We start from the raw sequence: 25,250 nt of genomic DNA, 5'->3' as shown, positions 1-25,250 counted from the left end.
TAGGCTAAGATGCACGTTTAAAACACCGCCTGTGTATGTGTGTGTGTTCCTGTCTGCTGGGGACAGCATGACTCCATGCCAGAGCTTGTGCATGGGCACGGCTGGGACTGCAGCGGGTGAGGAATCACACCGTCCGGATCGTGGAATCATTAAGGTTGGAAAAGACCTCTAAGCTCATCCACTCCAACCATCAGCCCAACCCCGCTGTGCCTGCTAAACCGTGGCCCAGATGCTGAGGAGCATGTTCAGGGATTGCTGGATCTCCTCCATCTGGCTGATGCTCAGGCAGGACAGCAGCTTCCCGATGGAGATTACCTGCAAATGCTGTTGTTTGCAGCATTCCGGCTGGTGATTTAAAAGCACAGTGATCATTTTATTCCTTCCAAAGGCCCCAATCCTTTGGAAGATCCACCGACCCCAGTTTGCCCACCCAAAGTCCCAGCCGGGCTGCATTTCTTCACCAGCCAGGCAAAGCATTTTAATTAAGAAAATAAGTTTGAGGTCCTTTCAATAACACTCTCCTGTGTTCTTTGTACGGTGCACCCCACGGAAGGTGCGCATCGGGATTTTTTCTGCTTACTGTTTGTGCTCTCTCCCTTCCAAGCCCACAGTTTGTAGCCATTGCTGATGATAAAGGAGAAAGGCGTTTCTCCATGGAAACCAAGGTGGGCCGAAAGGAGAGAGCAGGTCACTACCGCCAGTCTAAACGGTGTTGGTGGTTCTGGTTTTGGGGGGTTGGTGAAACCAGAATGCATCTGGGATCGGTAACAGGGATGCTTCTGACCGCCCTAATCCTGGGCTGTCAAAACCCCGACAGCTCGGGGCCGGCTGCGACTCCCTCCGACCGGCACTGTTTGTCTTAGCATCTTATCTGCAGTCACCTGTCTCCTCCTGTTTTATTTCGTGACGGGAGGCTCTTTCGGGGGCAAGCGAGCGGCAAACTCCTGCTTGTTGCGTAGCGTCTGCTGCAGCTGGGGGTCCCGGCCCCTGCCTGCAGCTTTTAAGCGCTATCGCTGTACGAAAAATGAGCAGGAGTCGGCGAATGTGAGTTGAAGGTGAAGATGTTTGTGGATTCTTCAAAGGCAATCCCTCCTGTTACAAAAGAAGTCAATGAAAATCTAACCACTCCTGACAGTGAGAGCTGAAGTAATGTTGTACCTAATTTGAAATTCCCTCTAGGCTAAGTAAGACTTTTCCTTTCATGTGCGATGTCTGTATCCCTTCTGGGAGCCCCTGCCTCTGTGCCATGCTTGGTTACGTGTGGTGTTGACAGATGATTAAGACGTGAAGCCTCTCAAATCAGAGGAACAGCCGAAGTTTTGTATTGTGCGCTCAGGTGTTTACCCACAGCGTTTTAATCATTTCAGCCCGACTTTGAGGTCTGGGACTTGCTGCCTCTTGCAGGTTGAGGTATCCCTAGCAGAGGAGAGGCTGGAGGGGACAACAAACCAGGGTTGTGCAAGCAAATGTACTGGAGGTGGGAGAAGTCACAGAGTCACAGAATTATTTAGGTTGAAAAAGACCTTTAAGATCATCAATTCCAACCATAAACCAAGCACTGTGCCAAGCCCACCACTCAGTCATGTCCCTAAGCACCACATCTCCACCTCTTTCACGTCCCTCCAGGGATGGTGGCTCCATCGGTTCCCTCAGAAGCCTCTTCCAGTGCTTCACAGCCCATTCCTGGTAGCAGTAAATTTATACTGGATGATGTTACAGGATTTGATGGTGCCCTTAGAACTTTCTTTAGAGGGTTCGCTTTGTGGAGATGAGAAGCAGAAGCTTCTACAAGACTCTAATCACCTTGCAAGGTGGTTTAGGGGAAGCCGTGATTCCTGCTCTGGGAAATGGTGCCTTTGCATCTTTTGGATGTTTCCAAAACCCAAGGATTAACAGGGTTTCTGTGATGCTGCTCTGGAATCTCATCACTGGCGTCCACTCTGGGGGTTGGGTGTTCAGGTGGGGCAGACAACACCCACAATGCATCTTATTGTGGCGAAGATGCGGCTTTTGACGGGATCAAAAGGGCTTTTCTTCCCCCGGCAGCTTATATCACACAAACAAACAAACAAGAAGCCCCAAATACTTTTCCATGGTGCCTGTCTGGAACCTAAAACCGGCTCCACCGTGGCACAGGGAGCGCAAGCATCGCGGGCAGACGGAGCAAAATGCATAGCAGAGGCAGCGCTCCGTTAGCGCTGCAGTTTCCCCTGGCACTTATTTTGATGGCTTATTTCCCCCTGCGCCCCTGATCTCCGTGTCTTGACTTTCGCAGGCACTTTTCTCCTATAAGAATATTAAACATATTTAAAAAACACTTAAATGCTAATGCGAAACCTGAACAGAGGATGTCAAACGCAAGAGGCGCTCTGAAGACATGATGTCTCTGTAGAAGGGTTTGACCCCGGTAATCTAATTTGCTTTACATTTCAAATGATACTTCATTCTCTTATTATAAGGCTCTGTGTCATTGGCTCATAAAGATTACAATTTCTTGTCTTCCAATTGTAATAAATCCAATTCAAGCACCCTCTTGATTTGAAATTTGTCACAACAACATGCAGAGGGCACAGTTCCTGAGTTTTATGGCGCGGGTGCATTAGAGACTCGTCTGCGGGGAAGATGATGCAAGGCTATAAAAGGATTTGTCCCTCTCCTCTCTCAATTGGATCTGTTTAAAGAAAAAAAACCCAAACCAAACCTGAATTATAGCTTATTCCTCATTAGCCAGGAGTAAAAAGGTTAGACCGGCAGGGGAGCCAGACTGGCTAGATTCTTCACGCTTTATCCTTCCACTGGGGAATAATCCGGTTTCTTTAAAACCGTCTGAAAAATATTTCATCTCCTTTCAGCAGGCTCGGGAGCTTAACCTTTCTGGTTGTGCTTATTGGAGATGACGGAAAACCGATGGGTGTTTTGTGCATACATCTTAGCAGGCACTAAATAATAAAGTCGTAGCAGCTGCTGGGCACCACGGCTTCGTGCGAGCACGCAGCCTTGGCTGGGGTGTCTTGATGGAAGGGGAGGAACAAGCTGTTTGGGTGAAATAAGGTGTGGATTTGTGTGGCAGCGCACAGAGGTACGATGGCTGCGGAGGCCGGTGGATGCTGGGAGCATGAAGTTCCCCTTGGTCCACACCCATGGTGTGTTCTTGGCCTTAGCGCTGTGCTTGGCTTTCCTCAGGAAGGAGAACCCAGCGTGCGGGTGCCTCGCTGGCACGTCTGCTTTCTGCTGGTGGATAACTGTGCGCTGCTTTGTGGTGGGACGCAAACCCAAGGACCTGTGAGATCCTGGCCCAGGTTGCCCAGAAAAGCCATGGCTCCATCCCTAGAGGTGTTGAAGGCCACGTTGGATGGCGCTTGGAGCCCCTGATCCAGTGGGAGGTGTCCCTGCCTATGGCAGGGGGTGGAACTGGATGGGCTTTGAGATCCCTTCCAACCCAAACCGTTCTGTGAGTCCATGACCTGAACTATTCCAGATCATTCCAATGCCGAAGGAGCACAGGGCTCAGCATGGTGGTAGATAGAAACACAACCCGGAGGGGCAGGTGGTGGAACCCAGCACATTGCCGGCTCGGTGCCGCTCGCTCCTCGCCCTCTCCCCGCTGCTGTTCTGTGCGGTGATGCCTCGGTGTGAAAATGCCTTTCCTTTAAATTTTCTTTTTTTTTTTTGGCCAGTCTTGAATAAATATATGCGGGAGACTTTGCTCAGAGAGAACTTTTATACTTTTAGTGTCTGCTGTTCCTTAGGGGTTTTTGGGTTGGGTTTTTTTTTTTAACAAAGGTTTTAGCCGAGCGAAAAATCCCATCTGTATGGCTTTTTTATTAAAAGATAAAAAGCAGGAGTTCATAGGAGTTAGCATTAAGTCGCAGTCCGCAGCAATCTAAGGTATTCACTGGCTGGGGACTCTCTCTGTTTATTTCAAATACCCCTTTATCATTTTGTTGAAAGAGCGGTGTTCTCTGTAAAGCTCTGCCAATTGAAAAAAGAATCAGATAATGAAGACTGATGCCGCACTGATGACAGCCCTTCAGATCCTCAATAGGATTCCTCCAAAATCAAAAGACTTTTTTGTTTTATTGTCACACTTGTGGCTTCCAAATAATTAAATTTAATCTTTTAGTCTCTCGAAACACAAAAAATGAAAATTTAAAAACAGGCCCCCCACATGCAGGAAAAAAAAAGACAAAGAAAATGCAAATATCGAGTGGGTGCCGGAGAAAAATCTGTAAATTATAAATGAAAATATCATATTTGCAGTGGGTGCCAAGCATATGCGCTTTACAAAGAGTACATTATTGCTCCCAGCAAGCGTGACCAGGCTTTGTGTGTGCCTGCAGTGTTTGTCTCAAGGGAATTAAAGTCAACATATTATACACTCGTATAAATGGGGCTTTCATTTATTAATTTGGCACTGGTGGTTTTGCGAATAATTTTGAAACATTCCATCTTTTCAGTACAAATCCAGGATACCCAGGCACGCCCAGGGGCTGCAGCAAACCCTGCGGGATGCGCGATGCGGGTTCAGCGGGTGCTCCATGGGAGCCGGGAGCGCTGCAGAAGGATGGGACCTCTACTCCATACTCGGGAATCGGGAGTCTGGAGCAGCCCTTGCCTGAAATATTTGGGTATTCAGGACTGTCAGTGCGTTCTCCAGGGATCCCAGTGGACGGCAGCCCTTGGTTTCCCCTCCTGCGTGGTGGTAGCAGGCGCTTACCCTCCGTAGGGCACGCAAGGGCGGAGAGGAGGTGCTGTGCTCTGGCTTTTGGGGGACACACACATAGCTTTGGGGCAGAGCGATCTGTTGAAGGTCTCCGAGTTCTGCTGTGGTTTGGTTACCAGTTATTGAGTTGGGGTGCACAGCATGGACGGGATGCGCGTGGTAGGGATGGGAAGAGCGTCTTTGGTTGCCCCACGTGTCCCTACACAAAGTGAGGTCAGGCTGGTCCTCAGCTTGGCTGGGCATTACGCGTCAGCCCGGAATATGGGATGATAACGGAGTCCGGGCTTTAGAATAAGTGGGATGTGGCCGCTGACCGTGCAGAGCTCCCAGCCCTCCATGGGGCTGGATGACAAATGGATCCCTCTATCCTGGGCGGTGATAGCCGGCAGGAGTTCTGGGTGGCGCTTTGGGATCTGTTTTATACCTTTTAAAAGTTTGGGCAATTTTTTTTTGATCCATCACAGTGGAAGGGAGATAAATAAAATATATCGGGAGTTCTTTGTGCTCTATCTAAAGCCTCGAATTTATAGAGGGAGAGCGTAGCAAATGGCAACTTTGTCACAGTACATGAAAGACTGGAAATTAGGCTTTGTGTTTGTACCTGGTCTTTAAAGCGATTGCGCCGGGTTCCTCGGGATGAGGATAGGGAAGAGGAGCTGCCAGAGGCTCCACTGGGAGCGCAGCGGCTGAGGGGAACGCATCCCACCCGGGAAGTGCCGAGATGTCTTTCGGGTGAGCCGTAAAATCTGCAGTGCTATAACTTGATTATTCTCTCTCCGGCTTCTCTTTGACAAACTCTTCCATTTTCAAAGAGTTACACTGGATTTAGCCCCACGCTGGCTTTGGTGTGAATTGTGTGGCTAAAATTGCATGCGGCTCTTTGAAAATTTCAGAGCCGGTGCTTTTCCTCGAGATCGACAACTGTTTTATTTCTCTTGACAGAATATGGAGAGTGAACAAACACTGCCAGTCGGGGAGGAATCTGTTTGGTCTCGGGCTCTGCAGCACCTTTAATCTGAGGCTTAAAGAGCTGTGTAAGAAAAGCAAGTCTCGCAGCACCTGCGAAGTTAAACACAGCCCTGGTGAGCATCCTTTCCAGAGGGGACATCTGGGGCTTCTTTAGTCAACCTCTATCCCTCCTTAGGGAACGGTTGGCAAAGCTGGGGGTTGGGTGGGAAGCCTGTGAATAACCTTGGTTCCCTCTGCCCATCTTTATGAAATTAAGAAAAGGTGATTCTGATCGTTGGTTCAGTAAAGCGATCTGGAAAGAGCTTCCACTGGAACTGCTGCAATGGCTGTAATCAACGATGGTTGAATCAACGAGGGGCCACAGAATAGAATCGTAGGATGGTTTGGGTTGGAAAGGACCTTAAAGCCCATCTGGTTCCAACCCTCCTGCTGGAGAAGGGGCATCTTTAACTCGATCAGGTTGTTCAGAGCCCCATCCAGCCTGGCCTTGAATGTTTCAAGGGATGGAGATCCTACCACCGCTCTGAGCAACCTGTACCGGTGCCTCACTCCCCTCATTGTAGACAATTTCTTCCTTATATCCAGTCTAAATCTCCCCTCCCTTAGTTTAATACCTTGTCCTTTTGTCCTGTCACGACAGGCCTGGATAAAAAGTCTGTCCCCAGCTATCCTGGAGCCCCTTTCTTGTCCTGGAGGCTGCTCTAAGGCAGTTGGAAGTTGTATCTTCTAATGCCATTTAGATGAGGCATTAGATGTGCCCGGGGACCACTTCCATCCCTGCCCTGATGCGTTCCCAGCCCATCCATGTCCCCTTGGCTCCCCGATGCCATCTGGGACACATCGACACGCGCTGCCCGAAGGCTGTGTCAGAGTACAAATGGGGTTTATCATTCTTGCCGTGTTTCAAACCGCGGGGCTCTGTCTCTGGAAGTAGATCACAGATCGGAGCTCTGGGTTTTAAGTTCATTTCTGCTCCTGGTTGAAAAGCTGCATTAGCAAACAATCGATTATCGGTTTTAAAATGCAAACCCACCATCTGGTCTCTGCGATGTGCTAAAGAGCGACCCGGAGGCGGGGGAGCCGCAATGACACGTCTGAGGGATCTCCACAAGTGGCACAGGAGAGGCTGCCGGGAGAAATTCCTGCTCCCAATAAAGCAGATGAGGAAACTTGATCTTCCTCATGGGTGGCTCTACATCTGCCGCTAGCGTCCCATCCCTCAAACGTGGTGAAACACAGCAATCAGAGCGTGCTTCCATGAGTGCTCTTCTGGCCCAGGCTCCTTTCTTCTGCCCAACACCAAACAAGTGGGGCTGTTCACCCTGGGGAAGAGGAGGAGGCTGAGGAGAGACCTCATTGCACTCTCAAACTACCTGAAAGGAGGTTGTGGTGAGGTGGGGGCTGAGCTCTTCTTCCAAGTGACAAGGGATAGGATGAGAGGAAATGGCCTCAAGTTTCACCAGGCAAGGTTCAGATGGGATATTAAGAAAGATTTCTTTATTGGAGAGGTGGTGAAGCCCTGGCAGAGGTTGCCCAAGGTAGGGGTGGAGTCTCCATCCCTGGAGGGGTTCAAAAGCCATGTAGATGTGGCACTTTGGGACCTGGTTTAGCAAGCACGGTGCGGTTGGGATGATGGTTGAACTGGATGAGCTTGGAGGGCTTTTCCAGCCTTAGTGGTTCTATGATTTTATGATTCTGTGAAACATAGCAGGTGTCTTAGGTCGTTTAAATGTTGGATTGTCACTTGATTTGTAATCACTGCTAAAATAACTGGCAGGACTCTGTTCCACCACCCCGTCTGAAGCTTTATTAAAGAGTGCGGTACTTCTTGCATCACCAAAATATACAAAAGGAAGCCTGAGAGGCGTCCGTATGTATTGACAGACCTGAGGGGCCACCAAAGGCCCTCAGCCTCGCCTCCGGAGTAGGCACAGAGTGGTTTTCCAGCATCCTGCATCTCCTGATGGCATCCCTTGAGGGACCGGTCCCTGCGACTCTCAGAAATGAGTGGCTGCTTGTCAGCAGGACGTGTCGTTTGGGGAGCAACCTTGTCATGTAACCCCCGTGATTACATCAGCCGTGTTGGTGGGTCAGGGCAGCCTCCATCAGCCCCTTCCCTCGTTCCCACCACCGCTCCCACATTAACTGCTGTCCCTGCTTGCCCAGGACTTGATTTAATACAGCTTTCAATCACTGCCAGTGGGGCTCGCGCTCCAATATCATAACTGCTAAACACACTGTGACAAATAATCTGACGCTAAGCTTCCAGGACAGAGGAAATCGTTTCCCTCTTGAAATTAAAGTTGATGCATAATGGAATGCAATAAGATGTTTCCAGCAGGAACGTAGCCAGTTTTAGTGCATCTCGAGTCCCTCTTTCTCCGCCGAACGAGACGTAGGAGGTTAGGGAAGTCATTTCCTAGAGTTCAGGATTTGTAATTTGCATTCTATAATCTCCCGGTCATTTACCAGCGGATAATTTGTCATGGTTTGTTTTAGCTGTTGTGATATTGATATTTATTATGCAAATTGTATTTCCTACTACTTATTGTTTTGCACCCTATGAATGTTTAAATTATTATAAACCTTTTTAGTTAATACGGGTTGTCTTTCAAGTTGACATTTGAGCAGCCGTGGGTCATGATGTACGATATTGTACAAAAAGGGTCTAATCCATGTAATTAAAACGAGACAAACGGGATAATGGGGTGCTTAATGACAGAGAGGCGAAGGGAGCTTCTCCACTGAGCCGCTCCAGTTGGTGTTCACCAGCGCTCAAGTTCTTCTGGAGAGAAGGGAATTTGGTGTCGCAGAGAAGGACAAATGCTCTCTTATAAACCGGGAGATGAATCTGGGTTAGTTACGTGGTTACAGTGGCCTGAAACTCTACGTCCATGGCTCTCGTTGGGTGGGAAGGAGAGCTGCCGGGCACATCTACGGCTCGCCATGGCGGGAGACGTGGGGTGTTGCACCATGGAGAAGCATCCAAAGAGGTGGGGATATGGAGAAGGGTGAGTCTGAAGGAGCCGCATTTTGTGTTTTCTTGGGAGAAACCAGCCTGGTTTCGCAATCGGGTGAGTGAAAGCTCTTCCCAGCCCAACGCTGTGACTCAACTCTTGCCTTGAGCGGTTTCAACTTGAGGCTTGGCAGGAGACAGGATGATAAAGTCAAACTGACAACTCACCTGCCTCAGGTTAACTTGGCGTAACCTAATTAATAACGTTAGAAATAGTCCACTCTCTGTCAATGCCTGCACAGACCCAATCTATTCCTGGCGTGGGCGGTGGGAGGGAGGTTGGGGTCCCTTTCCCAGTGGGATAAACGTGCCCGGGGATGGCGAGCCATCCCAGTCCCGATGGATTGGGGTTCGGTGACTCGGTGTCAGCCCTGTCCCAGCTGCCCCACGGAGGGGTCGGGAGGCAGTCTGTGGGGTGGGCTGAGGGCTGCTGGTAATGAACCCCCCAATCCCGGGGGCTCGCTGGGATCCCGGGAAGGCTCAACACCGCCTCCAGCGGCCCGGGGGGACGGGAGCGGGGGGGGCGTCCGGGAGAGGAGGATGAGGATGCTGCGGGGGATGCAGTCCCGGGAAGGGGCGGGGAGGGGGGGATGCTGGGGACCAGGAGACTGGAGAGGAGGATGTTGGGGCGACAGGACTCCGGGAAGGGGGGGATAGATGCTGGGGAGGTGGGATTCGGGAGAGGAGGATGCTGCAGGGATGCAGTCCCAGGAGGGAGGGAGGGATGCTGGGGACCAGGAGGCGGGAGAGGAGGATGTTGGGGCTACGGGAAGGGGGAGAAGGGAATCAGCAGGGGATACTGGAGTGGGACTGGAATCTGGGAAGGGGGAATGCAGCGGGACATGTGGCTCCGAAACGGGGGAATTCAGCCCCGGGAGGGAGGGAGGGATCCTGGGGGGTGGGGGGCTGAAGCCGGGGGGGGGGGGATGCTGGGGAGTAGGGGACGAGAGAGGGGGATGCTGGGGGGGGGATTCAGCCTCAGGAGGTAGGGATGCTGGGGGGGCGGAAACCGGGGGGGGGAAGGGATGCTGGGGAGTAGGGGACGAGAGAGAGGGATGCTGGGGGCGACGGGACCCCGGGAGGGGGAACGGGACTTTGGGAAGGGCCCCGGGAGAGGGGGATGCTGGGGCGGAGGGAGCCCCTAGAGTAGGGGCTGCAGCCCCAGGACGCGGGGATGGAGCCCTGGGAAGGCGGGGGGGATGCTGGGGGCTGCAGAGGGCGCCCGGGGGAGGATGCTGCGGTGGGGGATGGCATCGGAAAGGCGCGGTGCGCGCAGCCTCCCCGCCTGTCGTCCCATGTCGCGATAGGTGGCCGTGAGAAACGTGCTGGGGCTTTTTTTTTTTTTTTTTTTGGAGTTGTTTTCCCCCTATTTTTCTGGTTTAGGCGGCTCCCTGGGTCCGAGCCCAGAGAGTAGGGAACGCCGCTTTCCTGCTGCAGCCTTGGCTCCATCGGGGAGGGGGAGCCGGGGTGGGGGGGCGCTGGTCGAGGGTGGGGGACACCAGACCCGAGGTGGAGGGCACTGGGGTTGGGGGTGCTGGTCCCGGGTGTGGGTCACAGGTCCCGGGGTTGTGGGCACCGATCCCGAGGTGGAAGGCACCGGGACTGGGGGGCACTGGTCCTAAGTTTGGGGGGGGTGCACTGGGACTGGGGGGGCACCGGGGCTGGGAGGCGCCGTTCCCGGGTTGGGGGGGGCACTGGGGGGCACCGGGGCTGAGAGGCGCCGTTCTCGGGTGGGGGGGACTGGGACTGGGGGGCGCCGTTCCCCGGTCGGGGCGGGGGGAGGGCACTAGGACCTGGGGGCAGCGTTGGGGGGGGGGGGGAAGGTGGCGCGGCAGTGCTTGGCGCGCGCGGGAAGGGACAGCGCAGAAGGGGGCGTGGCCAGCCGTAGCACCGCCCACCAATCACTCCAAATAAGGCCCGCCCATTGGTTGAGGCCCCGCCCCCTCCGGCCCCGCCCCCCCGCGCTCAGTCCCGGCGCGGCGCGGAGAGCCGAGCAGGTGCCGGCGATGGCGGGCGGCTCGCACAGCGGTTCCGCGGCGGGCGGCGGCGCCCCGGGCCTCCTCCCGCTCCTCCTGCTGCTCCTCTGCGCCGCCGCCATCATCCACAGAGGTACGGGGCGTCGGGGGGAGGAGGTCGGGGTTCGCCTCGGTGACACCGGGGGAGGGGGGCAGCTCCCCGGTACTGCCGCCGCCCTCCGGTAGCCGAGCCGCCCCGCGTGGAGGGGAGACGCTCGGGCGAGCTCCGGTGCCCCCCCGGTTGCCCCCCGCCGGTGCCGGGTGTTGAACCCCATCGGCGCGGGCAGCGGCTGCCGGTTACCATGGAAGCAGCTTCTGCCCGTGGGCTCATCAAGCGGCCTCCCAATTAAAAAGTAATTACCGTGCGCGCCCTCCCCTGCCCTCCTCTCGGTGTTGTTTTTGCGCGGAGACGCTGCTAAGGGGGTGAGAGGGGGGGATGCAGCGCGGAGGATGCTGCCCCGGTGGCGGGGGGGGGGATGCACGGAGGAGGACGATGCCCCGAGGGGGATGCTCCGAGGAGGATGAGGAGCGGGATGCTCCGAGGATGTTGCCCTGGAGAGGGAGATGATGCTCCGAGGATGCTGCCCCGGAGAAGGGGGGGATGCTCCGAGGATGCTGCCCTGGAGAAGGGGGGGATGCTCCGAGGATGCTGTCCTGGAGAAGGGGGGGATGCTCCGAGGATGCTGCCCTGGAGAAGGGGGGGATGCTCCGAGGATGCTGCCCCGGAGAGGGGGGGGATGCTCCGAGGATGCTGCCCCGGAGAGGGGGGGGATGCTCCGAGGATGCTGCCCCGGAGAGGGGGGGGATGCTCCGAGGATGCTGCCCCGGAGAGGGGGGGGATGCTCCGAGGATGCTGCCCCGGAGAGGGGGGGGATGCTCCGAGGATGCTGCCCCCGAGAAGGGGAGAATGCTCGGAGGATGCTGCCTCGGAGAAGGGGAGGATGCTCGGAGGATGCTGCCCCCGAGAAGGGGAGGATGCTCGGAGGATGCTGCCCCAGAGAAGGGGGGGGTGCTCCGAGGATGCTGCCCCGGAGAAGGGGGGGGATGCTCCGAGGATGCTGCCCCGGAGAAAGGGGGGGATGCTCCGAGGATGCCCCCCCGGAGAGGGAGATGATGCTCCGAGGATGCTGCCCCGGAGAAAGGGGAGGGATGCTCGAAGGACGCCGTGCCGCTGCCCGCGGGAGCGGGGAACCTGTTGGAATCCGTTTGCAACTTCCTAGGCGCTTCCCTCCTTTCCCCCGGTGGAAGCGAAAGCGCCTTTTTCTCGCCGCGAGCGCCTTTGGCAGCGGTCGCGCAGCTCGGAGGCTCCGGGGTGAAGCGGGCGTTCGTGTAAACGGGTGCGAACGGGGCTGCCGGAGCCTGGATCCGGCTGAGCCTGCTGCCTCCTGCGGCTGCCGAGCTGCCCACCCCCGGACAGGCTACCGAGCCCCCTTTCCCCCCACCCCCGGGGCTACCAACCTCCTTTCTCCCCCCCGAGGGGCTGCAGATCCCCTTTCCTCCCGCACCCCACCCCACGCGGAGCTACCGGCACCCCCCACCCCCGCCCCCCCAAGCCTTGAGGGGCCACCGACCCCTCCCAGGGGCTACGGACATCTCCCCACTCCTCCTTAGAGGCTGCCAACCTCCTTTCCTCCCGCTCTGAGGGGCTACTGACCCCCCCCAGGGGCTATTAACCTGCCTTTGCCCCAGCCTGAGAGGCTGCCGACCTCGTTTTTCTCCACCCCAAGGGGCTACTGACCCTCCCTAGGGGCTACCAAACTGCCTTTTCCCCAATCTCGAGGGGCTGCTAACCTGCCTTTTCCCCACCCTGAGAGGCTGCTGACCTCCTTTTTCCCCAAGGGGCTACTGAACCCCTCCTAGAGGCTACCAACCTGCCTTTCCTCTCACCCTGAGAGTCTGCTCGACACCCTTTTTCCCCAAAGGGCTACTGAACCCCTCCTAGAGGCTACCAACGCACCTCTCCCCTCACCCTGAGAGGCTGCTGACCTCCTTTTTCCCAAGGGGCTACTGAACCCCTCCTAGAGGCTACCAACCTGCCTTTCCCTTCACCCTAAGAGCCTGCTGACCCTTTTCCCCCACCCCAAGGGGCTACTGAACCCCTCTCCAGGGCTACTGCCGCCCCGCTGCCGAAGCCCCCCGGCTGACGGCGCTTCTGCGCCGAGCCCCGTAGCAGCGGGAGGGACCGGCGCTGGTGCCTGATGGCTTTGATAAAATATTCCTCCTTAATGCCACTTTCTATTTGCAGTGTGTCACCGGAGAGGCACAGGGCTCGCGTTCCACGCCCGGAGCGCCCGGTAGCATTTGCCCGGGACGTTTTTGGGAAGAACAAGCGGGGCATTGAGCGATCTGTTGAATCTCACTAATAGGGAGAGGGGGGGGGTAGAAAAGGAGCGGGCAGCGCAGTGGAACAAAGAGCTTTATTCATAGCCGTGTTGTACATGCTTTTCCCCGTCTTCTCCAATGGCCTTTCTGATGGGATGGTGGTGGGAAGGGAAAACCGGTGGCTTTTGGATTCATTCTCCCTCAGCATCCTCCAAACTGGTCCGACAGTGAGAATTGCTCGCCCATAACGGTACGTCCGTGTCCGCCTGGTTTCGGCAGGGTGGCTCTGTTCTCCGAACGCAGCCGCTCTCCAGCCCAGAGCGCCCGTTGAGGGCAGCCAGGAGCGATGGAAAGAAGCCATCCGTGTCGGCTCCTCTCATCGCGACGCAGGGAAACGCTCGGTGCGACTGCTCTGTCCCCAGATGTTGGCGTAGGTAACGTCTCTTCCGACGAGTTTCTAGGGCATTTTGTGCCTTTTTTTAGTGGAATTCCTGTTCCCTTTAGCCCATGGTGTAGCCAATCTCCCACCGGTTTGACCTGGAGACCCCACCATTTGCAGCCGCTTGAATTAAAAACAAAAGCGCCGTTGCAGGACAGCCGCCCGCGTCCTTTGTTTTGCTGCTTGGCTCTTAAACCCTCATGGTTCGAATCGGTGTCTGTAACTCAGGGCTGGTGTGATGCTCGGGTAGGGTAAGGCTGTTAATCGCCGCCCAGCTAACGGGCACAGCAACGCAGCGCAGAGCTGCAAAGCAGCCGAAGAGAAACAAAAGCAGGGTTGGATGCCGAATGGAATCGGCTGTGCCCGACCTGTGCTCATTGAGGGTTTTCTGACGGTGAAAAGCACCGCACGGCGTGGATGGAGAAGGCGATGCTGACAGTGGGAGACGGCTCTCTTGTGGTGTTAGCGTTGCATTGTGAATCACGGGATGAAATCCCAAACCCTCCTGCTTTAATGCCTTTTAGACAACCTTTCCGTAAGGCTGAAGAACTCAATTATTTTGTTTCCCCCCCTCCTCTGCCTTCTCGAAGCTGTCGGCTTGTTTGTTTCGGCAGCCTCGGAAGAGACAACGAGTGCTGTGGCAGTCGCGTCCGAGTGCCGTTGTTGCCTCTGCCGAGGGGGTTCCTACCCAAGGCACGAAAGAGCAAGTGCCGTTTCGTGCTGGCAGCCCGCAATCCGGAGCGCGCTTCGGAGCCCGTCGTGCTGACTCGCCTGTTGGCTTTCGGTGGGGATCATTGAAATGGCAAAAGGTGATGCTTGGACTGAGTTTAAACCAAGCTGGTAACTTGAGATAAACCTGCGTGTTTCCGTGGCACCTTTTTATCTGCTGTGAATGTTTTACAGTTAATTAATCATCATCCCTGTGAAGTAGGGAGAGCTTTGAGGAATGATTCCAGCCGCTGCTTTAGGTGTGGAGCACCAGGGCGGAACGCGGCGTCTGCCTCTCCGCGCAGAGCGACGGGACGCGGCAGTTGAGAAGGAATAACTTTGGGGCTGCGCTGAAGCTGTGGGAAGCGTTAAACGACGGCATCGAGCTGCAGCCCAGCCGTGTACCGAAGGGCGAGGAGAGATGGTTGTGATTGAGAGCTCCGTATCTGCTGGGATCCAACAAGCCCCGCGTGTCAGAAAGACCCTCTCGAACGCAGCCAGTGCTCCGGCTGGGGCTGGGTTAGGCCAGGCTCCTTTGTAAACACGGAATGAGTTTCCAAGGAGCTTCTGTGTGCGAGCGAGGCGAGGCTTCCGACCTGCAGCGGCTTCGCTCAGCCTTGGCTGAGCTCTGGCGTTGAGAAACACGCGGTTGCGTTCTGCATGCGATGCAAACACCAGAGGAGCGTTGCAAGAAGGAGCTGGTAAATAAAGTAAATCCATCTGGGTTGCAGCTTGGGCTCATTTGTCTTGCATGTAGGCAGTTGAGCGCAGGTTTATAAGCATGACAATCTGGCTTGGAAACCACTGCCAAGGAGGCTCCCGAGGATGGGAAGACAGGGAAAGAGCTCGTCTCCACGCACGATCTGCACAGAGGAGGGGGCAGTTGTTGGTGCCGTTGCCTGGATGGACGCCGTGGATGCTTGCTGGCTGTTGGGATGCTCCTTGGCGTGGGCGGCAGCTGCTGCTGGTTGTCTGGTAGAGGCGGCTGGAGAGCGGAGTTTCGCTCCTCCGGGGAGCCCCAGCCTTATCAGCAGCTGCTTTGCTGATGCTGCCTCGCCGTTGGCTGTGTTTGTCTTTCCTGGGTGTGTAAATACAGCAGCCTTTGTAACCGCGCGGCTCTGAGTGACCCCGGCTGGCTTGGCGAGCCTCCCTCGCCTGTGCCGGGAGATGTCCGCAGGTGAGGGTGCGCAGCCGTGGTCTCTGTCCTATTGCTGGACCGAAAAATGGGTCGTCTCTTAACCCTATGCCTGCTGGGGCCGTCGGAACAGAGCGTTTGTGTCAGCCTGGGAACGCTGTCAGCTTGCAGTGAGCACTTAAATGCTCCTAAGAATGTGTTTACTCACTAAAAACACTTCCTGATATTGCATACACGCAGCCTTTTCCGGACGTTCCTGTTCAATGTAAGTTTTTCTAGGGATTATTGTCGTGCCTACAAGGGTGTTTTGACAGCCTGGACGTTTTGGTGTTTTGATAGCACGTGGTGGTACTTCTGTCCTGAATGCAAGGGCCCCCGTATCCAAAAGGTTAAACTGCCTTCTGCGGTCCAGGGAGACGGGATTTTAGCAAATCCGGAGGCTGCGAGTGCAGCAGCTCGTTGGAGCTGGAATTCGGCCAGTAAGTAAATACTTTATGCAGTGGTTTAATAACACAAGCAAAGCTGGACGTGCAATCCCTATCTCGTCTGAGAAATTGGATGCTACATGGAGAAACCCTCCCCGTTGTGTTTTGTTTCCCCGGGGGATCTTGTGCACCATTCTCCGGTGGTGCAAAGCCAACGGCACTCTGTTTGGAAACCTGCAATGAAGGAGAGACCCTAGGTGGAATGCTGTAATTAGGAGTGGTATGTACTTGTTTAAGTTTCATAAATCAGCTGCTTTTTTGGGATTTAATTGCACGGTGCAGCCAGCAGCTGCTGTTGTGGGCAGTGGGGAGCTGCACCGCAAAAGGCTTTGAAGGTCGTCCAGAGCTGGTTTGGATGCTTTGGTGTGTGCTTGGCTTCTTGGGGAACAAGGGTATCTTTTCCTTGTGTGTGGCAGGCGTTTTTTTTTTGAAGGAAAATATCATGAGGCTTCAACCAGGACTTTGGTCATCGGAGCAGGGTATTTGAGCGAGGGAGCGGGTCGGCTGGGGCACACGTCAATGCGTGGCAGCCAGCCCACGTTGCTCCGAGACGAGCTGGCGTTCGTGGTTGAGGCATGGGCTGAATTTAGATAGCCCAGTTTTTAATTTGCAAGTGCTGAGAGCTGCGTGTCTCTAAGGACCCCTGTCTGCCCATGGCTGCCATCCGCTGGGCTTCTCATGGCCTTTTTGGCCATAACAACAGTTTTTCTCCTTCCTAATGTTGGCCGTTGAACTTAGTTTTCTTGCTCTGTTGCACGTCAGCTTCTTGCCGTAACATTGCGTTAGGTGTGAGGGAGCCCCACTAACTGTATGGGGCTCCCAAAAACCTGACTTTAGGTCGATCCGATTCACCCATTCCAGATGTATGATTGCGAGTGATAAAAATACCCGAGGAGCAGTGATGGTTCTCATGATGGGTGCTCTCCCGCTGGATGTGGCCGGTGGCTTTTGTGTTGTATTTAAAACACTTGGCTAGATTGTGCCAGGACTTTTACTGGCTGGCACACCTAGTTATTTTAAATTCATGATGTCCCTTTGTGGGATTGGGCCTGGGTGCTATTTTTACCCCACGGTTTGATTTTAATTGATTACGTTCTTCTGTGGTTTAAAAACTCAAGTATTAAAACCTTTCTGCCCTTACTGGATTCTCAAGGTGAAGCTGTTACAAGACTCGAGACCCCATTAAGATGCCAATATAAAAGATCAAAGCGATGCTTCAGCATTATCTCCTCAGAAATATAAAACTTTTGTGGGCTGCAGCTTAACTGAACAAAAGCAATCCCTTGAGTTTTGATTTTTTGGGTATATTTGTCACTGGAAATGCTGGTAGCTTCTCGGTGTTGTCCATTTAATAGGATGAGAATGGTTTGGGTTGGGAGGGACCATAAAGCCCATCGAATTCCAACGCCCTGCCATGGGCAGGGACACCTCCTGCTGGATCAGGGTGTTTGCTGACAGGTTCCTGATGGGCTTGGACTTCATGATCTTACGGCTCTTTTCCAACCTTAATGATTCCATGATGCCGTGACCAGGTTGATCCCTTCTGAAGTAGCACTGCCTGGTTTGGGGGGGTCCTGCCTGAATGATGAAGTCTGTGTCGCCCCCTCTCCTCCTCCTCGTCTCAACGCCAGCCAAATGCAGATATGGAAAAGAAAATAGGCTTTAGCAGTAAGTGGTGGCAAGCGCTTTTCCAGACCCAGGTGTATGTTTGGCAGTTGGAAATGGCTGTGTTTGGAACTCGCTTTCTCTGCCAAGACCAGCTGTGAAGTTTGCCCTGAGCGGTTCCTTTACTGGCTCGATTCTTCACTGGGATGGCAAAACTGCAGCGCCCGCGTTATGTTTTCTGGAGTCTTTGGCGAAGCGATGGATGGTGGGCAGTGATCTCTACCTGCGGAGCAGCGAGTGTGACTGTCAGAGCTGAGGATGCCCACGGGACCAGCGTTGCCTGGAGTTCCACTCGGGCTTGACAAGTGCTGGGTAAATAAACCCTTGGGTTCAGGTTACGAATGAACCTCTTTCATCTGGTTGTGCCCTTTTTTAGCAGTGTTAGTAAGCGCATGAGCCTGATTTATAATCCCTTCAAAGGTCTGCTTCCAGCAGGGAAATGTCACTGTATTCCCAAGCCACTGGCAGGTCTCTCAAGCCGGTCTGCTCCGGGCTGGATGCTGGCAGTGGCGTCTTCCATCCATAAAGATGCACTCAAGGGCTAATCCAAAGCCCCACGACTACTCTTGTGGAGCTAAAATATCTCAAAATTCGATGCGGGAACACGCTTTTTTATTAGTCCAGTGACGCTATTTATGGGTACGGACTTCTCATGGACAGAACAACAGCAAATTGGACCTCATCAAGCTCCAATGCGAGGTGCAAGAGTGCTGCCACTGTGAGCGGGGCTGAGAGCGGCCGTGGGTACCACCAGCCCAAGGAACATCTCTGCCTGGGAGGTGACTACATCCCAGACCCCTCATCCCCTTTAATCCAGCGCTCTGCGGTGTATATCCCTTCTCCAAAGTGTGACAGGGAAGAAAGAAATATCAAGCAGCAAAGTGACATTTCCCTCCCTCCCCTGCTCCCCCCGTGCAGTAATAGAAATAGGAGTCGGAGTCTGCAGCATCAAAAGAGAGATCAGAGTAATCGGATCAAGCATGAGAAACTGCTTGTTGCTGCTTTTCTGTTTTCAAATGAGGCTGCCTGGCAGCTTCCCTTGCAGAACACTTTTAAATATCAGGGATGTTAAGCTTTGGAGCTGGGGTTATAGTGAAGTAGAGCCCTGCTAAAATTGGGCTTAAAAGAAAACTTTCTTTGCGCAGCCTGCGTGTTACGTGTAGCCTCTGGGCTAATGCACAGAAAGGAGTCTCGTTCCCTCCCGGCCCTTATTTTTGTAGCTGAGAAGAGGAATGGAATCGTAGAATCAGAGGATGGTCACAAGGGTCCTCAAAGCCCATCCAGTCTCACCCCCTGCTATGGGCAGGGACACCTCCCACTGGATCAGGGGCTCCAAGCCCCATCCAACCTGGCCTGGAACCCCTCCAGGGATGGGGCAGCCACCACTGCTCTGGGCAACCTGGGCCAGGGCCTCCCCACCCTCACAGCAAAACATTTCTGCCTAAGATCTCATCTCAATCTCCCCTCTTTCAGCTGAAAACCATTCCCCTTCATCCTATCCCTGCTCTCCCTGACCAGAACCACCTCCTCGACTTTCCTGTAGGCAAGCAAGGATGTCCCCAACCCTAATTGCAGAAGGATGCTCACTTTGTGTTACACTTGTGCTTTTCTAAGGTGTGGTCCGTGATGCTGATATACCCATGACCTTGAAAATGCAGGATGGCCTTTTCAACAGTGTTCCCCATCCTGCTGCCCTGGTGTGGCCCGGGGATAACTGTTGGTCAACGGGTGCCCTTTGTCCATTGGAAGGTGTTGAAATTATATGGCTGTGTCAAGCTGGAGGGGAAAGCTGCAGGCTCTGATTTATGGCTCAACTGCAAAGACTTGTCTTTGTCTACCCGCTTCTCCACGGTTGTCTCTGCACCAGCTGGAGGACATCTACTCCAGTCCTTTACGATGCTCCATACCATCAGGACAGTCACTTCTCCGTAGAGTTGCAAAGCTCTGATGCCTTCAGTTACACGGTTGTGTTTGCTCAGGCATTTTGCTTGGATTAACTCAGTGGGTTTGAGGTTTGTAGAAGAATGGTGAGCATTGTTTGCTTTGCTTTTCTTAAGCAGAAAGTGATGCTGGACTTCTTGCTGGACACGGCAGATAAGATGACTTCCTTGCAGGAGCGCCTCTCAAAAAGATGCTAATCAGGTCCTTTACAACACTGCTGCAGGTGAGGGGTTTTGTTACGCTGCGGATAATCCATTGATGTTGGACAAACACAAGTTGCTTAAGCATGCAGGACAAACACAGAAAACCCGTCTCGCTCCTCGGAGGTAGGTTCTGAGGCTGATCAGCTAATTCTATCTGGCTTTATTGTAATAAGGACCTGAAATATTTGCATTTAGAGAACTGTTGCTGTAGCTTGCCTTGTTTTGGATTTGTGTTCTAAGCTATTTTGCTTGAAAACATGACTTGAGCTGTTTGTGCTCCTATTACTTGCCTCTTTGATATCTTTATCCACATTAGCTAGCGAGACGTAGGCCGTGATATCAGAAGCTCAGCAGAGGCAGGGAGGCTCTTAGGAGTTGTCCCTCCTGCTTTCCCCACTCTGTATAAAATTAGATGCTCTTTTCAGCTGACTCAAGGATCTGCACTGCGTGAGCTCTCTTAAACAAGAAAGCACACCGCGTTGTGTTGGGTGTCATCAGCTCTTTCAAAGCATTCATGCCTAGATCCCTTTTCCTGCCTTACTCAGGGGAAGGCTTTGGGATAACTGGGTAACGGTGCTTGGTGCTGCCATCCCAAGTGATGCCGGGTTTTGTTATCATTCCCCGATGACAGCCTGACTGGGCTTCACGGTGTTGGGCAGAAAGCCGGTTGACAAACATCAAAGCAACGAATGCTTATCGTCGAGCGAGAGTCGGCTTTGTCAAACGGAGCTGGTGGAGGACAGCTTGGGGCTGTTAGGGCTGGACGGAACGAGCCTGCTTTTCCAGGACGGGTGCAGCAGGAACGGAACAAAGCAAAACCCATGTGATGGGCTTTCACAGCCTCCTGGAGAATCTAGGTCGGCTTGACAGCACCTCCAGCTCTCCAGGCGGATTAAGTTTTTTTGCCAGCCTTGTTTTTTTACCATCCTGTGCAGAGTCTGGAGAAAAACTATGTGTGATTCCTTAGTGCCTGTAGGCCAGCGGGAGCTCAAATTTAATTGATGTGCAGGAGCGTTTTGATTTGCGGTGGAGCAGAGGGTGTGGTGTGGTCATAACAAGGCGCCCTAATGAGCCAGGTGGTATTTCACTGGCTCTTCAGCAAACTAATCCCCTGCACACTGCTTCTTCTGGACCTGGGTGGTGGAGCAGAGGAGGATGCACGTGCTTGGTGTCTGCTGGGGGACGAGAGGGAAGTGGAGATCCCACCTGGAGCCGGGTGGTTTGCCGTGCCGGGCAGTGTGCTGTCCCTACCTGTACCCCACTGCTTCATCTCCTCATCTCCATCCTTTGTAGATCTTTGCAGCGACTCATGGTGGGGATGAGGCATTGAAATCTCTCCTGTTTCTTGTCCGTAGTCACCACTGAAGCGTGGATACATGGAAATATTCCTCTGGGTGTGTAAAAACAGGTTGTCATTTCGCCTTTGTCACTTAGCCTTTCGTTTCTGACCTTCATTTTCTAACAGTTGACTGACTGCTCGAAGTGAAGCCTTGTGCTGTGTCTGTAGGGTCAGGATATGCCGCTGCTGCTTCTGCCACATCGCCGTTAAGCACTGTTTTTCTTCCTCTTTGTCGAGCTTCTGGCCTGAAAGCGGCTCAGAAAGAGACGTTACTCATTAACCCAGTAGACAGAACTGCTAAAAGTGACTCCTACGCTGAGGTGTTTGAGCTCTGTCCACATTAGCAGCTTCTCCTTCGATTTAAAGGTCTTATACTCTTAGTCGTCCCGTATAATCTTTAACAGAACGTACACATTTAATCAACTCTCCCTGAATCCGTCACTGCCAGGTATTGCTTCTTCAGCATGTGAAGTGCGGTCGCATCTGTGCTTGGCAAGAGCCAAGATTAAAGCGGGATGGATAGGAGATTAACACTGTTCCCTTCAGACATCTTCAAGGAAAGAGGGGGAAACTTGTAGTCGACATAAAGAAAATACTCAGAGGCAAATCATTTATTGCTGTATGGGATATACAGAGCCTCGTAAACGGAGGGCTTTTAGCAAAACCAGTGATGTAGCTTTTAAAACACTCTTAAGAGAATTTTGGATGCACGATGATAGGAGGACTCTCTCCTCCAGGCTGCCTTTGGTAAATTGGATCTCGAATTTTCAAGTACATTAAATTGGATCTCAAATTTTCAAGTACATTAACACGGTGTGATGTACGTGGGATGCAGCTCTGGAAGGTGCGTGTGGTCTGCAGGCAAAGCTGTACCTCTCAAATTGTGCATTGAGGTCAGATAGGTCTCATTCCTGTTTGAGATTTGGAGGCTGTCTCTAGTGAGATCTTCCCTTAATGCGATTCTAGTGTTTCCTATGAAGTGGCTTTAATGCCTTGCAGGTATAAATATCTGCCCGTGTTTATTGTATCCCATTGTATTCACAATCTGCCACTTCTTCCTCTCCTTCCCACTCATGCGTAGCAACCCCCAAAAGTCTTTGGGTTTGTGTGCAAGCCTGCCAAGACGGGAGAAGAAAACAAAAATAGGTGTCCGTCGCTGGTTTTTCTTAACTCCTGGAATTAATCACAGTATCACGGAGCCCTCTGAGTTCATCCAGTCCAACCGTCACCCCACTGTGCCTTCTAAACAGTGTCCCAAAGTGCCACATCTGTTTTTTTTTTGAACCCCTGCAGGGATGGAGACTCCACCCCTGCCTGGGCAGCCTCTGCCAGGGCTTCACCGCTCCATCGGTGAAGACGTTTTCCCCTAACATCCAAATCCCCAGGGACGGCGTGGCTGCGTGCAGTGAGATCATAGAATGATAGAGATGGTGCTGGTGGAAGAGTCTTGCTTACCTAGAGGGTAGGACATCCTCAACAGTCCAAACAAACTTGTGGTACATGCGAATAACAAATAAATACGTAAAATGGAGTGTGATCCTCTGGGTGGTGTTACTCCATGAAGGGTTTCAGCATGAAACATCGCATTGCCTGTAGCTGCCCCTTAGAATGTGACTCTGCCTTGGATTCCTGTAATGGATGGGGCTGAGTGAATGGCACCTCCTTCTCCCAGCCTCTCCTTCTTCTTATGGATAAATCCCGTCCTAACGTAGGGAGTAGCTTAAATTATCCTGCGGTAAATAAATAAGGATTAGTAGGCTATTTTGAGCTTGGTCATCTGCCTGGCAAGAGCCCAGCAGACTGGCCGATCGAGGGGGCGTTCTCCGCTTGTAGGGATGAAAGGATTTTGCGTTGGAATTAACGGGGACGTTGCAGGGGGATGTTGGTGAAAAGTGGTGTGGATTGTTCTTGGCTTCTGTTGGATTTCACTGCTCAAAATCATCGCTAAATCCACTGGGGAAACCTCTGGAAGCACAGCTCCTCTTTGCTTTGTAGCAAAGAAGAGATTTGTCCGGTGTCTTTGTAGCAGTCAAAAAACCTGGCATCCGATGAAGATGCGATCCAAAACAATGTGAGTTTTAATGACTTGATATTTTTGTTGTGCCAAAAAATCAAATTATTACAGAAGGACTTCTCCTTGCTGAGCTGATCTATCAATGTCTATGAAACCATTTGCAGAAACCTCTGTAGAAGTTGTATCTGAAGGAAGCGGCTAAAGAGAAATTTTTGTCAGTTTATTAAGCATAATAAAATGGTAAATCTTAGCGGGGAGAAGCCACTTCTGAAATTGGTATCTGCTTCTTTCAATTCGCTTCCTAGGATTTGTAGGGAATTCAAAGGCACATTGAGAGTGAGTAGCTCTGAGCTGGTATGGAAGCAACTTGTCCCTGTTTTTCAGGAATCTCTGATTCCTGGGGCAGAGAAGCCGAGCTCTGGGGAAACCGCTGTGCGGGGATGAAGGCTTCAAGCTGAAAGAGGGGAGATTGAGATGAGATCTTAGGAGAAATGTTTTGCTGTGAGGGTGGGGAGGCCCTGGCCCAGGTTGCCCAGAGCAGTGGTGGCTGCCCCATCCCTGGAGGGGTTCCAGGCCAGGTTGGATGGGGCTCGGAGCCCCTGATCCAGTGGGAGGTGTCCCCGCCAGTGGCAGGGGTGGGACTGGATGGGCTTTGAGGTATCTTTCATCCCAACCCATTCCATGATTCTGTGAATGACCGCTCGCACAGTGCGGAGCAGGGTGGCCCTGGGCGCTCCGTTCGTCTCTGTTAGAGACAGGTGTTCAACGGTCCCCGTCTCTCGCTGTGCAAGAGCTATCGGTGTTTGATTCTTACTGTGTGTGATTTTTGTGCTTGGTCTCCTCTTGGAGTGGCTTTTCCCAGCCTTCGTTTGTCAGGATTATCAGCATGCAGAGGAGAGACGACTCATATTTACATGATTTAGTTGTAAATATGGTAAGTGTTGATAGATATTGTTGTCATAAGTGCTTACAGCTACCGGACTGATGACTGAATTTCTTCTGTGCAAATCCGTACAAGCTATGCATGCGAGCAGCTTCCCAGGGGAAGGGCGTGAAAGGAGCCTGGGGCTGCTGGGAACAAATCCAACCCGAGGTGGGGCTGGAGCGGGTTGATTGGGTCAGGATTGGCTAGTGACAACTGCGGCTCCCATGCTGTAACGGAAGAAAAATAAAAGGTTCCTGTTCCCTTTGTCAGTCTGCGAAACAGCTATTTGGGGATGATGTGCCTGGGAGACATCTGTAAGGTTGCACCCAAGGGACTTGGGGATGAGCGATGCGAATCGTTGCTACTGGGGTTGAGGGAACAAATGCGTTCTTTGCTCATCGTTTCTTTTTAATTGACTAATAATGCTCTGCTTGAGCTGCCTTTGTTTAATAGTTTCACTTCGCAGGTGCTTTATGTACCTGCCCAGATCCCCTGCCTTTGCGAATGAATATTTCTGGGAAGCATCTCTCCAAATGTAAAAAAGCCTGGATTTGGTGAAGTCCTCTCCAGGGGATGGGGGCGGTAGAAGGCTCTTGGCAGCCATCGGCTGCGTCTTTGTGTCTTTCGGGATCCATGCTTCTTGTGCATTTGACCAATAGAAATGGGAATTTGGGATGGAATTTGGGATTTTGAGGTGCTTTAAGGTGACAATGTTGAAAAACACGGAGGGAGGAGCAAGGTCGTGTTGTGTGTGGAGGGAGAGTGTAGAGGTGTGACTGGCATTGCACAACCATGGACCCCTCAGGGTTGCTGGTGCTGGAAGTGGGGTCTGGATCCCAGGCAGTGATGGTCCCTCCTACCTTCCGTGGGTTTGTAGAGCCGGCTCCTGGCAGATGGAAACCCTGGACCTACAGGCTTTATATTCACACCCTCCTAAGGATTCAAAACTTTGCAAGGCTGGAGATCCCATCAATCCACTGCCTACTGATAGCGCACTCCATGCTGGATTTGGGGCATGGATAAAAAATTCTCTCCCCACTCCAGTGCACTTTTTGATGTCATACTAACATTTAAAACATTGCGCATCTCGCTACGGCTCAGGCGATGTGTGGAGAACCTGGGAGCTGTGTCACAGTTCTTATGGCGTTGGGTTTTAACAGCACTAAACGTGTGAAACAAGAGGCAGTGCGTCCGTGCCTGCTGCTCGGTGGATGTGTTTCTCCATTTGGAGCTGCTTTGTTGGGAGTACAGACAACTTGGAAGGAGTTCTGTTCCCTCCCAGGCAAAACCTGTCTCTTTGGTTGGTGATGGAGTGAGTTGTTGGGATTCGTAGTGTGGTTTGTTTGCCTCT

At 52.9% G+C, this 25,250-nt stretch overlaps 1 protein-coding gene across 9 annotated transcripts in view; it reads left to right on the top strand.

Annotated features, from left to right (window-relative positions):
* The first annotated feature begins 10,659 nt into the window (after positions 1 to 10,659).
* CADM1 (cell adhesion molecule 1) overlaps positions 10,660 to 25,250 on the top strand; it is a 174,947-nt gene continuing 160,356 nt past the window's right edge. For 8 of the 9 annotated variants that reach the window (XM_054086833.1, XM_054086836.1, XM_054086829.1 and 5 more), the window contains exon 1: positions 10,660 to 10,817. In XM_054086833.1, coding sequence (XP_053942808.1) covers positions 10,715 to 10,817 — 103 coding nt within the window. In that variant the 5' untranslated portion in view covers positions 10,660 to 10,714. Of the gene's footprint in view, positions 10,818 to 13,376; positions 13,480 to 25,250 lie in introns of those variants that run through there. The other variant, XM_054086830.1, reaches the window with a different exon arrangement.

Source organism: Cuculus canorus, chromosome 23 (genome assembly GCF_017976375.1).
Source record: "Cuculus canorus isolate bCucCan1 chromosome 23, bCucCan1.pri, whole genome shotgun sequence".
NCBI classification, from domain to species: domain Eukaryota; kingdom Metazoa; phylum Chordata; class Aves; order Cuculiformes; family Cuculidae; genus Cuculus; species Cuculus canorus.
Note: the sequence above shows the minus strand (reverse complement) of the source record. Positions and strands in the feature narration are given on the sequence as shown.